Consider the following 16523-nt stretch of genomic DNA (forward strand, 5'->3'; position numbering starts at 1 on the left):
TAATGATTTTTGGCATAAAAGAAAAATCAATAATTTTACCCATACAGTGTGTTGTTGGCTATTATACCCGTGCTACTCATGACTGGTTTTGTGGTCCAGGGTCACAAATTACAAAACTTTCTGAAGAAGCTTTGTAGTAACGTTTTCATAACTTAGTGAGAATGTTAGCAAAATGTTCTTAGAACATTGTTGTTGTTATTCTTATAACATATTCCTAAAAAAGTTTGTATATGAAAAAAAGTATTTATATATTGCTGGTTTCTGCTCACATTGCAGTGGTAGGTGAAAGCACAGCACATTCCTAGATAGAAATCTTGGAACACAGTTGTCCATCAAGTTCCCTTCTGCAGATCTTCCATTTAGACAAGACTTATCTTCAAAATCTCTGCTGTTTCCACACGACTGGGATTCCCTGTGAGAACGCTTCCAAAGCCCTTACAAAATCTCTACCACCCACTGAGAAAAAAGCGGGTTTTCATGCCGCTGTAAAATGAAATATGAAGTAGCCTGTGGAGAATATGGTTTAAGACTAGAGGAATAACCATTGGAAGGACGAAAGCTGTCTTTGGTCGCCGCGGAGGTCAGTTCTACTTGTCTTTGTCCAGTATTAAATATAAAAAGCACTTCGATATAAGCTTCAGTTGAAACAAAGCTCCTGCATTCTCCCAAGTTTTAATCAGATTGATTTATAGAGGTTGTTGTCATTGTGAGCTCTCATGGCCTTGGTATTTTTACGATTGGATGAGTGATGTTGCTTTTACACAACAATAAACTAGAATTTATTCATTGAATGAAATGAGAATGGCAGTAAAGCGACACAAACGGACACTGTAGATCACGGTAATAACAACATGATGTACTGCATATGAATTTAATTCATTCAGTACTTGATCAGTATGCAGTTTAAGACACATATAGTCACTTGTTTCGTTTCTGAATTAATTCAGTGCAATTGTGATTCCTTCATAAGACAGTTGTGTCTGAACAACACACATAGGTCTAATCACACACACAAATGCCATCTGCAGTAGAAAAGTGCTACTATGTTTCTCTATGGGCCCAAGTATCTAAGCATTCAAATGTCAGAGAGCTTCACTGTGAATTATGAGTGAATCAAAAATGAACACCAAGGAGATCCTAATGTTGAAGTGATGCCTGAGGGGCCACAAAACCGCATTAGGCCTATTACTGTTCCAGTACATCAAACACTCCACTTTTGAGTGGTCCAAATTGTTTTGCACCACTTATTGTGAAATATGGATCCAGCTCCTGTGAGATACCTTCACAGGAAGATTACGGACCAGCAACCTCAATAGCAGAATGGGACCAATACCCTTTAATAGCACAATATTGTGCCGTGTGTTACTGGACCTCCAATAAACTGGATTAAAGGATCTGAGGGGAAAAATTGATCTTGCTCCCCGTTGCATCTCGTAATCTAACCTAGGGGGCTTTTAAAGTCTGTCAGTGAAGGACAAACATACTGGGCTAGAGAACATCTGTCTATGCATGATTTAAAATACCAAATTTCAGTGATAATATCCACAAAATCCCTCATATGGCAAGGGTGTCAGTGTCAGAGCTTTGCACTCTGAAATCAATTTTATAAAGTTTGAAATTACATTCTGCCAGTTTCGGCTACCGTCTGAAGGGCGTGAAGACCCGTATCACCTCTCGTCATTGGATAATCCGCTCAGGAGCGCACTACAAACTCTATAAAGTGCACTCTGTTGACACTGATCATTTACAAGGACATCTACAATAGCTCTTATTAAAGTGCCCCACCGCAACCCTAAGACTGGTCGGAGATCGAATCGAGATTCACACCTCAAGGTCTCCTTCATGTCAGGTACTAAAGTGAAATTATGTGCCATGACACCGCTTTCTAACATGTAATTGCTTTCGACCTGGTCTCATCATTTGTGATTAACGTGTCATGCAGGGTGAGGGCAAACGTGAGCGCTGTTCTCTAGTCGCTCTTTACAGTAGCCTACTTAGTAAACTAACCACTTCAACAGGGCGAAATGGTGCGTTATTTAAAGAGTCACAAAGCCTGTTTCTGTGTCAGAGAAAATAAAATAAAGGTTCATCTATACTTGAAGTGTAAAATAGGATGAATTAGTTATAATATCACAATATTGAGAAACAAAGTCACAGTTGTGAAATTTAAAGTCACATTGCAATATTTAGGCCTAATGTCATTGCAAAAAAATGTCATTTTGTGAGTTATAAAATTGCAATTATGATGAAAAAACATTGCAACTGCAAGATTTAAAAACGCATTCTGAGATCAAATCAAAGATTAGGAGATATGAAGTCACGTTATGAATTACAAGAAACAGTGTCACAACTGTAAGATTTACAGTCACATTATGGAGATATAAAGTCATATTTTGACATGTAAAGTCACATTGTGAGTTACAGAATCACAGTTAGGAGAAACTCGCAACTGAGATGTAAGTCATATTGTGGCAAAATAAATTCATATTGCACCCCATTGTCATTGAGTTACAAAATTGCAATTATGAGAAAAAACATTGCAACTGCAAGATTTAAAATCTCTTTCTGAGATAAAAACAAAGATTAGGAGATATAAAGTCACATTATGAGTTATAAAATCTCAGTTATGAGAAATAGTGTTGCAATTGAAAGATTTACACTTACATTATGGAGATATAAAGTCATATTGTGACATGCAAAGTCACATTATGAGTTATAAAATCTCGGTTATGAGAGAAACAGAAACTTTAGTCACAATTGTGAGATGAAACCACAATTGAAAGAAATAAAATTACTTTGTGAGTTATAAAATCACAGTTATGAGAAACTACCGCAACTGTGAGATGTAAGTCACATGATGAATTATGATGAAAAAACAGTGCAACTGCAAGATTTAAAATCACATATTTTTTCTCTGACACAGCCTGTCTCTGTGTCAGAGAAAAAAAATAAAGGTTAATCTATACTTTGAGATGAAGCCTAAAATAGGATACATTAGTTATAATATCACAATATTGAGAAAGTCACAGTTGTGAAATTTAAAATCGCATTGCAATATTCAGGCCTAATGTCATTGCGAAAAAGTTCATTTTGTGATTTATAAGGTCACTGAGTTACAAAATTGCAATTATGATGAAAAATCATTGCTACTGCAAGATTTAAAAACACATTCTGAGATTAAATCAAAGATTAGGAGATATTATGAAACAGTGTCACAGCTGTAAGATTTACAGTCACATTATTGAGATATAAAGTCATATTTTGGCATGTAAAGTCACATTGTGAGTTATAAAATCACAGTTAGGAGAAACTCACAACTGAGATGTAAGTCACATTGTGGCAATATAAATTCATATTGCATCCCATTGTGACTGAGTTACAAAATTGCAATTATGAGGGGAAAAAATAAACATTGCAACTGTGAATTTGAAGGTCACACTGTAAAATAAAATCACAGTTAGGAGATATAAATTCTGTTTGTGAGTTAAGTAGCAATTATAAGAAACAAAGTCACATATTTGACATTTAAAATCACATTGTGGAGGGCGAAAAAAGTCATATTGCAACATGTAAAGTCAAAAATAAGTTCTAAAATAACTGACACAGTTGCATATCTTTTTCTTTTCTTGTACTCTAAGGCCTAAACCGGCTTTTATAGTAATCAGCAGATATTTTCTAAACAACATTTAATTGAAGCATATGGTTATTCAAAGTAGTAACACCTATAAGCCTACATATTTAACAGCTGAACTGTAGTATAAATCTCTGCGGTACAGTTTCATAGTTAGATTCATGTTGTACAATCCTGACATAAGCCATTCAGACAGCTGTTGTCGTAGTTATTTTTATCCTAGCGTCAGCTCAAGATGGTGAGATCAGGTAAAGTGCCATCAACCTTTCCTGTACATGCGGCTTTTACTCTTCCGCTGGATAAAGCAATTTGCTTTCATACACAGTCGTAGCTGATGAGTTAGATGTAATTTCCAGTGCTGCTTTTAGTCTCTCTGGTTTTGGGTTAGAATAGGGCTGCTTTTCGCAGGGAGATGGGGGTTGGTGATCTGTGCCGTCCTTGGAGACCCATCGGGAGCAGGTTAGAGTGCAGGCTACTGTCACCATCTTCCACCTCACTTCTCTAATACTCACCGGTCTCAAGTGAGGCTGTTGCACCGGAAACAATGGCACATCAATATTTTAGAGCTTGGACAAAAACAGTCAGCCTGGAGGTTATTATTGTTACTAGTATTGGAAGAGGAACAAAACTTTTATGCTTTGAGCTTCACTCTCATGCATGTTTTTTCTTTACTTCCTTCCTATGGTCTTGAATGAATCTAGCCAAGTGGGTTAGATTTACAGTACTGCTGGAACCAATATTTTCCATAAAAATATGTTCTGATAAGAAAAATTTGGAATTTAAACATCCAGCTTTCAATGGAAGACATGTGTGAGAAGCCGTATGCTAATCTAGTCTATCTAGCAGAGAAATCTCACACCGATGGAGGCCAGACATGTGCTGTCTATTAAAGGTCAAGGGAAACATGTTTGCCTGAGTTTCCTCCCATTCTCTCCGGAGCACTTCCTTTCTCTTTGGAATATCATGACTGTTAAGGATGACTTTCCTGAATATGTTTGGCAAAGAAAGCGGCAGTTCCCCAGACAAAAAACATATGGCATATAAGAAAAAAATACTGATTTTTGCAGCTCAGCAATAAAACAAAGCTCATTCCATATCAAAACTTAACGTTTTCTTGAATATATTCATATGGGCCCAGAGTTGAAGTCAGAGCTGAAACAAAATGTCTTTTTCCACAAATTTTATATGTTTGCAAATATCCAAGGTACACATTTCTAGTAACTGTGCAGTTAATTCTCATATTGTATTTTCAGAAAGTTTGGGAGTATTTGTCCTCTCCTCAAATTTGTCACTACCAAAACAGTAATATATAATTTAATAAGAAGGGTTATATTGACCTATTTAGATTTTGCTTACATCTACCTTATAAATATATTTTTTGCTATTTTATTAAAACATTTTTAGAGTAAATCAATAACAATTACAATTTTAACAATATTTCAAGTGTGATTTATGGCATTTGTTGTACTTTCAATCCAATCTGTCTTTGTAAAAGGCATAAAGTTAATCATACTGATTTCAAACTTAAGGATTCATTAGTTTGAATATGCATTGAAACAAACACTATCATAACATTTTAGTTGATAATTCAGTTTACTTCTTTTTTTTTTTTGACAACCCTGGTGAAAAAACCAGCATATGCTGGTAGGTATGTTTTGATGCTGGAATGCTGGTTAGGTAGGTTTTGATGCTGGTTTAAGCTGGTCCTTAGCTGGTTTATGCTGGTCCTTTGCTGGTTCATGCTGGTTCTTGACCAGCAACATGACAAACAAAAACGTATACTTTGCATACTTAAACACTACTAAAACATACTAAAATAATAGACACTTGCATAATTATACCAAAGTTTTGTTTATTTCTCCCAAATAAGGTTTATGTGTTCTCTTTTGTCACTACCGAAATAACATGTTTCGGTCTAATTGTTATGGTAGTGACAATTTTAGATACTTTTGAACCTAGCTTACAGGTGCTAATCAGCACAGTTGTACACACACACACAAAAATCTACATTTTGTGGAATAACTCCCAAAAGAACAATTGTCACTACCGAAATGTCACCAAATGTTTCGGTCATGACTATATTGGTAGTGACATTTTAGATACATTTGAGCCTAGCTCAAAGATGCTAATTGGCACATGGTTAGCTAGCACAGTTCTGAACAGTTGTACACATAAAAACCCCCAAATTTTATGGAATAACACCCCAAAAAAAACAACAACAACAAAACAATTGTCACTACTGAAACTTCACCAAATGTTTTAATCATGACTGTTTCAGTAGTGACAATTTTAGATACTTTTGAGCCCAGCTCAAAGATGCTAATAGGCACATGGTTAGCTAACACATTTCTGAACAACAACAACAACAAACAATTATCCCTGTTGAAAAAAACAACATATGCTGGTAGGTAGGTTTTGATGCTGGCTTAAGCTGGTCCTTTGCTGATTAATGCTGGTCCTTAGCTGGTTTATGCTGGTCCTTAGCTGGTTTATGCTGGTCTTTTGCTGGTTTATGCTGGTCCTTAGCTGGTCATGTTGCCATAAACCAGCTAAGGACCAGCATAAACCACCAAAGGACCAGCTTAAACCAGCACCAAAACTTACCTAACCAGCATATGCTGTTTTTTTCAGCAGGGATAATTGTTTCGTTGTTGTTGTTGTAGTTGTAGTTGTTGTTGTTTTGGGATGTTATTCCATAAAAGGGTTTTTATATGTGTAAAAAACTGTTCAGGACTGTGTTAGGTTTTTTTTTTTTACCAGGGAAAACAATGTTTTCATAAGTTTAAGAAATTTAGGGGTTAGGGTTCAGGATAGCCACTTCACAATTTAACGTTTTTATATATATATATATGATTTTATATATATTAAGCTTGCTGATATTTTAAATGTTGGTTTCAATAGATATTCTAGTAAATTCTAGTAAATATCCATGATTTGAATTCTTAATTGCTTTTTAAATGTGTTTTTTCATTGTGGGCCAGTATTTTGCATCAGTTCTGTAGAATGGCCAATATATATAATTAAAAAGTTAAAATATTCTGTTTTATATTCTTATTAAATATGTATGCACAACATGTACAATCTCATTTGACTATAAACACTACATTTAAAATTCATCCAGGTTGTTAAATTCATCACTGAAGTAAAATATAATTAGGACACACCAAGGAAAACAACAACACAAGGAGTGAATAAAGAAAAGATCAACTTGTCATTTGTCAAAAACTTTATTTTCTTTCTAATGATGCATGTCAAACACTCCAACTCAAAACAAAGAAAGACTCTTAATTAGGACCCTAGCCTCATTTTTGAATAATATGCAAACAAAAAAGCAAGAAGAAAGCATATTTGAGCTGAAGGGTGGAGCACTCATGCAGTAATCAATCAATAATGCATCAAACTTAGTACAAAGCCCAGAAGACACAAGTGACAAGCTCTCTCAGTCGCTTGTTTTACTATGGATGAAATATTGACAGGTTTTAAAGTGACAAGGCATAGAGGTGATTGCTACTTAAAGCAGACTCAGGCCTGTCTGCATCTATTCTGGTCTCTCATCCACTCATAATGCATAGACGGATGAATAAAGAAACGCACTGCAATCCATCAGGCTTATGGAAAGTTTAAACCTCTACCCTGAATGACTCCTCAATCCGTGCTTTACTCTTTCCAGGACATAGCATGAAAAAATAAATGTATTTTGTGGGAACAGGTTTTTAAGTATAATCAATACAGTTTTTTTTATGTGCAAAGACCATCAACAGCCAAAACCCTATTATGTGAGGACATCTATGTCATCTTATACTGGCAAAAAAATTGATCCAGCTTTCCCATGCTAATGCTGGCTTGATAACAGACTTTCCTCTAGAGGCAGATTGTGAACATTCTTAAATGAAATATAATACAGGGTCATTCATACAGTTACACATGGCAGTTTCTCTATCTCTAATTCTCTGTTGGAATAATCTGGGCAAGTTTAAGGGAAAACGCCTTAAGTGAAAAACAACTGCAGCTGTGGCCCATAAATTTACAAATTCAGCAAATGCCTTCTGTTTTAACATCGCAATACTGGAGTGAAATCACAGCAGGAAATGTTCACATGATATTTTCCACTGTTTTCACATTTGCAAGCATTGTTTAACAGCTATGTTAAGAGATCATTTCTCAGCTGTAGGCAAAAAAATCAGTTAAATGACTTGAAAAAGTAGTCGACTGGGTGCCACTGATAAAATGAATTTCTGTATTCACTACATAGTGAATTTAAAAGGCAGCTGTTTTATACTTCAGTCCCTGTGACTAATAGTGTCGATATGGGGGACTATGAAATGCTTATTTTCGGAACTGGTATGTTAACACCAGACTATACGTTTTCTTACTATAGAGTGCCACCTACTGGTTATACAAGGTAACACTTTCAAAGGAGTGCTTCATTTTTAGTGCAAACGTCCTATTTTCTTAATGTCAAATGTGTATAAGACGTCACTTATTCATGTACGATTACATATATTACAAAACTCTGTACTTAATATACTCTGTATGCTTCATACAATTCCAGCATTTGCTGAGGTTCATCATTAGAGAATGACAGAAAACGACTTTCTCTAAATTCAACAGACATGATTCAGCATGTGGTCTCTTGGTCAAGGTTGAAAATGAGGTAGCAGGTCTCCAGATGGTCTGTCCCGATCATGTGCTGAAACTGTGGCTCCAGGTCTTCTGGCGTGAGGCCGTTTAGAAAGTGCCCACTGATTTCCACATAGACCGAGGCTCCAACATCCTCTATAAATCAAGAAAGCAGAAAGCATTTACTTACGCATGCAGAGACACTCTGAGAGCAGATGTGTTGGCAAACAGTATCCAGAACTACTCTGATATCTGCAGATGCACTTGTTATATATATACAGTGCCTTGCGAAAGTATTCATAACACTTAATTTTTTCTTTTTTATGTTGCTGCCTTATGTTAAACTTCTTTAAATTACTTTTTTCCACATCAGTCTACACTCCATACATCATAATGTCAAAGCAAAAACAGAACTGTCACAACTTTGTAAATTTATTACAAATAAAAAACCTGAAATAAGTGCATTGCAGAAGTAACTAGGCATTTAGTTGAAACGCCTTTACAGCCTCAACAAGTTTTGCACATTAGCATTTGGCAATTATCTGCCATTCTTCTTCTCACCACTTCACCCCTCAAGCTCTGTCATGTTGGATGGGGCAGACACACATTTTCAGGTTTCTCCATAAATAATTGATTGGGTTCAAGCCCGGGCTCTGGCTGGGCCACTCAAAGACATTCACAGAGTTGTCTATAAGACACTCTTGTTGTGTGCTTAGGATCATTGTCCTGTTGGAAGGTGAACCTTCTGCCCAGTCTGATGTTTTGAATGCTTTGGACTGGGTTTTCATTAAGGCCATCTCTATATTTTGCTGTATTGAGCTTTTCTTCTACTCTGACGAGTCCCTTGGCCCCTGCCACTGAAAAACAGCCTCATACCACCACACTTTACTTTTGGGATGGTACTCTGCAGTTAATAAGCAGTGCTTGGTTTCCTTTAAGCATTACGCTTGGAATTGAGGTTCATCAGACCAGAGAATCTTGTTTCTCACAGTCTGGGGGTCCTTTAGGTGCTTTTTTGCAAATTCCAAGTGTGTTTTCATGTGTCTTTACTGAGGAGAGTTTTGAGTCTTGCCACAACGCCATAAAGCCCAGGCTGATGGAGTGTTGCAGTTGTATTTGTTCTTCTGTAGGTTTCTCCTATCTCCACATATGATTATGGAGCTCAACTAGAGTGACCATCAGGTTCTTGGTCACCACTCTGTCCAAAGCCTTTCTCCATTAATTGCTCAGTTTGGCCAGGAGGCCAGTTCTAAGAAGAGTCCTGGTTGTGTTTTTTTTTTTTTCTGAACTCTTCCCCAGATGTGTGGCTTGACGCAATCCTGTCTCTAAGCTCTACAGGCAGTTCTTTTGACCTCAGGACTCCAACTTCAACAGGATTTCAACTGTCCCAGATAAGGGTTTGAATACTTATGCAATGGAATCATTTAAGTTTTTTTTATTTTAAATTTGTAAAGATGTTAAAAACCTGTTTTTTTGCTTTGCCATAATGGTGTATGGAGTATAGACTGATGTGGGGGAAAAAGTAATTTAAAACAGTTTAACATAAGGCAGCAACACAACAAAACGGGAAAAATTAAGGGGTATGAATACTTCTGCAAGGCACAGTATATATATATATAGAGAGAGAGAGAGAGATTGAACCATTTTCAATTATTTGAATTATTTTAAGTGCTCTGAAACAGTAATGACAGTAATCATTACATGTTCTATAAGCATATTTACCCATGTATCTCTCTTTTAACATTTTCATTGTGACAGAGAAACCATCTGCGTCTTTGAGCTCCAGTTCCACATCCAACATGTCATTCTCTGAAACACAGTTCATGGCATCCCTGGCGTAGCTGACCACGTCAGCCAGGTCATCATCCTCAGCTTCTTCAAAGTCATCTGGATAGTCAGAGATGTCTTCGTCTTCATCTTCAGACACAACTGTCAAAAGTTGAAAAACACATGTAGGGAATCGTCAAAGGCATTGGAAAAGCCAGGAAAAATATGAAATCATTCTTAGATCACCATCAGCCCTACGCCTGTTGCCTTGGAGATATAACTCCTAATAATAAAACAACGGAAAACATTAATATGATTACATCACACTTACCACTAGGTTCCTCACATGCCTCTTCAGCCACATTGGCAAGACTGGAGGGCACGTCTTCCCTCGAAACATCCTCTGAGGACGCATAGCTATCATGTTCGTCAAAGTCCTCTGAATAATCAGACTCTGTTCCTTCATGGGCCACTTCCTCCTCAGGACAGCATGATGTCTCTGTTTTGTCAGAGACAGCCGAGGCACTATCTGTTCTGCTTTCCATCGATGTCATTTCTACATTAACATCATCTTTTGTTTGAGGTCTGGATTCAACATTCACCTTCGTAAGTTCCTTCTCCTGATGCGCGATGAAGTTTCCCAGATGTTCCTGCATGTAGGTCATGCTAAGTATGCTGCTCGCACTCGGTCTATTCTCGGGAACCAAGGACAGCATTTTCTCAATTAATGTATGAATGTCTTCTGAATATCTCTCGGGGATCTGGATATACTCTCCTTTTATGATCTTGTAAAAGAGACTCAGGAGATTTTTGGCTTCAAAAGCTGGTTTGAGGGCGCAAAGCTCATATAGCAAGCAGCCGACAGCCCACATGTCAGATTTGGTGCTGTATGGGACATCTTGACAGAGTTCAGGGCTTAGATAACTGGGGGTTCCCACACAGGTGGAGGCCATATCGAGCGTGTGGTTCATGATCTTTGATATTCCAAAATCTCCAAGCTTAATCACACCTCTTTTGGTTAACAACACATTGGAAGGCTTGATATCTCTGTGAAGGATCTTTTCAGAGTGGATATAGCTGACGGCCATGACTACTTGCACAAACCAGTCCATGATTTTGCTTTCTGCAAAGTATTCTCCACTCTTCTGCTCTTTAATGTGATCGTCCAGCGTTCCACCATCACAGTAATCCATAACAATGTAAATGTGCTCATTAGTTGCGTCGAAGAAAGTGTCAATCCATGTTATAATATGAGGATGCTTCAAGCTCCTGAGAATATCCGCCTCTTGCAACACAACATCTTTAGTCTTTGTTTTTCGAGAGCTGTCCACATGTATTCTCTTGACTGCACATAATTTCTTTGTGTCCACATGTTTCATTAACATCACAACACCTGCTCCTCCTCTGCCAAGAGTCAGGACTTTATCATATTTCTCCATGACACTATTAAATCACCAATCATATTCTTTACTCCCTTTTTGGTTGCAGGAGCATTTCATTTGTCCCGTTGAGAGCTGGATATGATTACAGCCGCTTATCTTCTGAATAAGAAACGGCCTGTCTAAAGAAAACACCAGATATAAAGAGTTACATGAGTTTTCAATAAACTTTGTAAACGGTTTGACTGACAGGTGAAACAAAACTTTATGGAAAATAAGCATTTTTTAAATCTTTATTACCTTTGGATCATCATGCCTTATTGACAAAAACTAGTCTTAATTATGTATTTTTTAAGGTAATGCGTCGTTGCAACTCGTGTCAAGAACAGAAGGCGGCTTTTGTGTTGTCTTTATGTTACTATGGCAACAGCTGCTTCTCAACAAACGACAATCTGATTCGTTCCGCGTTTTAGCTGTTTAAAGGTAAACGACTTGCTTATTTTATATGATACAAATCGTAATTTTAAACATAAATGGGTAAAATCGATAACGTCGAACATCTGAATGATTTTACTGCTATAAAATCGATATTTCCACAAAAGAGGGGCGGTTCATCATGAGGGTCTGCGGAGTTGGGTTGTTCATGAACGTCCTTGCTGGACACATTTGCGCAGAAATGTCATTGACAATCCTACTATTATAATCTTTATTTAAGAAATAAAAATATAGCTGTAATTAAAACATATCAACTCATCACAATAGATAGATAGATAGATAGATAGATAGATAGATAGATAGATAGATAGATAGATCCTCACTGGAGGGAAAACCGAAAACCGTTGATGTATCTTTAATGTACTCAAGCGCGTCCTTTCCACTCATAAATGCGCAAAGTTATATATTTAAACTAAGTATAATTTCTTTGCATCGGCTAAATTGTTGCATTTGTGTGCATCGTTCACCACACAACACAAACTGAAATAACGTTTACAGTAAACTGTAGGCTGAAAAAAAAGCTGCTGTGTAATTTTCAGTCTAACCGCGTGGGAATCTGTGAGTTACTAGCTCGTGTGTGCTAGCTAAGGTGTAACGTTAGGTTGAAACATCCGACACGAGGAGATAGAAAATGCCACCAAAAGGAAAAGGTGGCAAAGGTGCAAAAGGTAAACGTTAAATATATATGCTGCATGAACAAAATCTAACAACTGACACAATATCGCAGTTTAAAGCATATAATTTGACAGTTGCACTGCTGTTATGCTGACATGCTAGCTAGCTTGTAGTGTTTGGGGTTAACAGATTGTAAACATTGTTATACTCTGCTGTATTTCTGTTGAGGTTGTCTCGTTTTGTACAAAACCAAGAAGTGTTAATGAAACATTTCAGGCTGTTGTATTTTTACTAATGGTGTTGAAGTGTAAAATGCGAGAGGAATGTGGCCAAATGTGTGATTCGTTTAGTATATCAAAATGCACATACAAATGAGATAGGTATTATATTAGTTGCATAGTTGTACTTTTAAGATACTAACATACATTTGTATTTGGACAGGGGCTGCTGCTTCAGGCAGTGGAGACAGTGATAAGAAGGAGAAGGCTCAGAAAGGAGGGACAGCTGTGAAGGTAAACATCTGTATACTGTTACTTACAAATACTATAAATGTTGACTAAAACACTGCTGGGATCAGTAAGATTCTTTAAATGTTTTTTAAAGAATTGTATGCTCATTAAGGCTAGATTTATTTGATCAAATATAGACAAAGATAGTAATATTGTGAAATATTATTGCAATTTAAAATAGTGGCTTTCTATTTTAATATATTTTAAAATAAAATTTATTCCTGTGATGCAAAGCTGAATTTTCAGCACCATTACTCCAGTCTTTAGTGTTACATGATCCTTCAGAAATTATTCTAATATGCTGATTTATTATTAGTGTTGGAAACAGTTGTGCTGTTTAATATTTTTGGAATTTTAAAAAGAACAGCCTGTATTTGAAACATAAATGTTTTGTTACAACAGCACTTTTTTAAAAGAAATTAATATTTTTATTCAGCAAGGATGTGTTAAATTGATTAAAAAATTATAATAAAGACTAACATTGTTTAAAAAAAAGTCTATTTTGAGTAAATGCTGTTCTTTTTTTTTTTTCATCAAAGAATCCTGAAAAAATTATCACATGTTCCAAAAAAGTATTAAGCAGCATAACTGTTTCCAACATTGATAATAAATCAGCATATTAGAATAATTTCTGAAGGATCATGTGACACTAAAGACTGGAGTAATTATGCTGAAATTTCAGCTTTGCTGAAAGTATATCATATGCCAAAAGCAAAAATAAAATAAAACACAATAAATTACTAAAATTAGAAATTAAAACATGAAAATAAAAAATAATTCAGAATTTGACTTAAAAAACAACTGTAGTAGTGACAAAATGATTAAAAAATAACACTACTATACTGTTTCCACAATCACCAATTTTAGCATTTAAAGTTTTTGAATAACAGCCATTATTAATTCTAAGTCCCTATGAATATACATTTACATGAGAATATGACCATTCAATTGTTGCATACATTTGTAAATGTACTTCATAAATGTTTAGATTATTATAAATAATATAAATATCAATTATAAATATTTACATAATATATATAATACTAATATGTGAAATTAGACTAACATTGTCACATTCTAATTTTACATTTTAACAGCCTGTATTGACACTTTCTGTTTTTGCTTTCAATTTTTTTTATTTAAAGTCTGGTAAACTCTTTAAAAAGTTGTGTCATTTTTGATATACTGCAATATACAAATGAATGTACTGTTCTAAGTCTTCTCAAAACACCTTTCACAAGTTCACACTTACATATAATCAAATAGTAAGCAAATTTGGTGTTAAGAATAGTTAAGCGTGAGAAGTTGGGGTGGAGGAGGGATACGGGAAAAACTGTCGTGAGACAGAGGTGTGTTAGCTGTATATATTTATTATGCTAATTAAGTTGATTATCTGAACAAACTGTACCTTTGCTGAACTACAATAGTTGATTATGTGAATGTGCTCCTCCCTAACTTTGTTAATAAAATTTCATTTAAATGCATTGTGTGAAGGCACATTGTCACCACCAAACCGTCATTTAAATGAATAACATTTTGTTGATTATGTTCTTTTGGGTCTGTTTTCTGACAGGTTCGGCATATTCTGTGTGAAAAGCATGGCAAGTGCATGGAAGCAATGGAGAAGCTGAAGTCTGGCATGCGCTTCAGTGAAGTGGCAACACAATACAGTGAAGACAAAGCCAGACAAGGAGTAAGACATTTTGTAATGTGTATCAGTGGATTAGTAACAGTAATGTGACACTTGCATGATGTGGAAAGGAAAAAAAATCCTGTAGTTCCTATAGGTACTATTTGTTTTTTACCAGCAGATGGCATTCAATGCACTATCCATGCAGGAGAACCCCTTAGAATCAATTTGCATAGAATACTGAATCCATATTATTCTATCCACCTTATTTGTCCTGTAAGAGCAGGTGCATCCATTTAAATTTTATGGCTCTGTGGCTTATTTCCCCATAGCAGCTAATGAACCGGAAGTCTCACCAATAGGCTTACTTTGAATAAGATGGATAGAATTTCAATAACACTACAGCCTTTCTATTATTTCTGTAAATAATTTCTGTAATAAGTTATATAAAAGAATATATATGTTCATAATAATAATAAATACGTGTTTTTCAGTACTGTATTATCATTTGAATTGTGCACTGAGGTAGAAAACTAATACATCTGGAAAAAGCTGTTGCGTAGTACCTTTAAACCTGTATATGCTGTTAATTTTACATATTTGATTAAAGTATGTTTTAGTATTTTTTAGTAATTTGTTATTCTAATTATGCTTTTTTTTAAGTATCAAGATAACCTTAACGACGGCTTGTATAGTTATAAGTTTTGATTTGCGTACAGGGTGACCTTGGCTGGATGACAAGAGGATCAATGGTGGGACCATTTCAGGATGCAGCGTTCGCACTACCCATCAGCACAATGGACAAACCTGTATACACTGATCCTCCTGTGAAAACAAAGTTTGGTTACCACATCATCATGGTTGAAGGCAAAAAGTAAATGGACTTAATAGCTTGATGTTGTGGTACAATTCCATTTCATGAATCTAAAACACAGCATTTACAACTTGGCAGCAATGCATTTTGCAGTCATGGAAGATTGGATTTTTTTATATCACCATGTAAATAGCATCCAATAAACACTGGTCCCAATGAGCAAACTGTTCCAATGAATTTCTCTCAGTGTTGGGTGTGGTTGTGTTTTCACACATTTTGTAGTAACATCATATTTCCTGTAAGCCTTCTGTCACTTACACTACTGATGCTTTCCATATACTACATACCATACCAGTCAAATCTTCTTTACTTTTAATGTTTTTCTCTTCTGCTCACCAAACCTGCTTTTATATGATCCAACCATACAGCAAAAGCAGTAATATTATGAAATATTTTTAGTATTTAAAATAACTGCTTTCTGTTTGAATATATTTTCAAATATAATTTATTCCTGTGATCAAAGCTACATTTTCAGCATCATTACTCCAGTCTTCAGTGTCACATTATCCTTCAGAAATCATTCTAATATGCTGATTTGCTTTTCAGGAAACATGTTATTATTATTAATATTAATATTTAAAAAACAGTTGAGTACATTTTTCATGATTCTTTAATGAATAGATAGATCTAAAGAACAGCATTTCTCTGAAATAAGATTTTGTAACATACACTATACCATTCAAAAGCTTGGAGTCAGTTTGTGTTTGTGTGTGTGTGTGTGTTTACTTGTTTTTGCTACATTGTGGGGACCAAATGTCCCTACAATGTTAAAAAATGATTAAAAATAGTAAATGATGTTTATCTGAAAGTGTAACGGTGCAAACATGTTTTCTGTGAGGGCCAGGTTTAGGGTTAGGGTTGGGTTAGGGGATAGACAATATCGTTTGGTCAGTATAAAATCTATAGAAGTCTATGGAAAGTCCCCACAATTCACAAACCCTAACCCTAACGTGTGTGTGTGTGTATATATATATATATATATATATTTATTTTTCTTTTTTTA

General features: G+C 35.6%; 2 protein-coding genes across 2 annotated transcripts; one reads left to right on the top strand and one right to left on the bottom strand.

The window, feature by feature from the left end:
* Positions 1-7250: 7250 nt before the first annotated feature.
* Positions 7251-12012, bottom strand: nek12 (NIMA-related kinase 12). The gene is made up of 4 exons (XM_051127528.1): positions 11698-12012; positions 10350-11579; positions 9974-10180; positions 7251-8407 (listed from the first exon to the last, which is right to left on the bottom strand). Exons 2-4 carry the CDS (start codon positions 11455-11457, stop codon positions 8250-8252), a joined length of 1473 nt encoding a protein of 490 aa, XP_050983485.1. The 5' UTR covers positions 11458-11579; positions 11698-12012; the 3' UTR covers positions 7251-8249.
* A 273-nt stretch (positions 12013-12285) lies between these two features.
* pin4 (protein (peptidylprolyl cis/trans isomerase) NIMA-interacting, 4 (parvulin)) lies at positions 12286-15695 on the top strand. The gene is made up of 4 exons (XM_051127537.1): positions 12286-12560; positions 12949-13019; positions 14590-14709; positions 15366-15695. Exons 1-4 carry the CDS (start codon positions 12524-12526, stop codon positions 15522-15524), a joined length of 387 nt encoding a protein of 128 aa, XP_050983494.1. The 5' UTR covers positions 12286-12523; the 3' UTR covers positions 15525-15695.
* The last annotated feature ends 828 nt before the right edge of the window (positions 15696-16523 follow it).

This window comes from Labeo rohita, chromosome 14 (assembly GCF_022985175.1).
Source record: "Labeo rohita strain BAU-BD-2019 chromosome 14, IGBB_LRoh.1.0, whole genome shotgun sequence".
Classification (NCBI taxonomy): domain Eukaryota; kingdom Metazoa; phylum Chordata; class Actinopteri; order Cypriniformes; family Cyprinidae; genus Labeo; species Labeo rohita.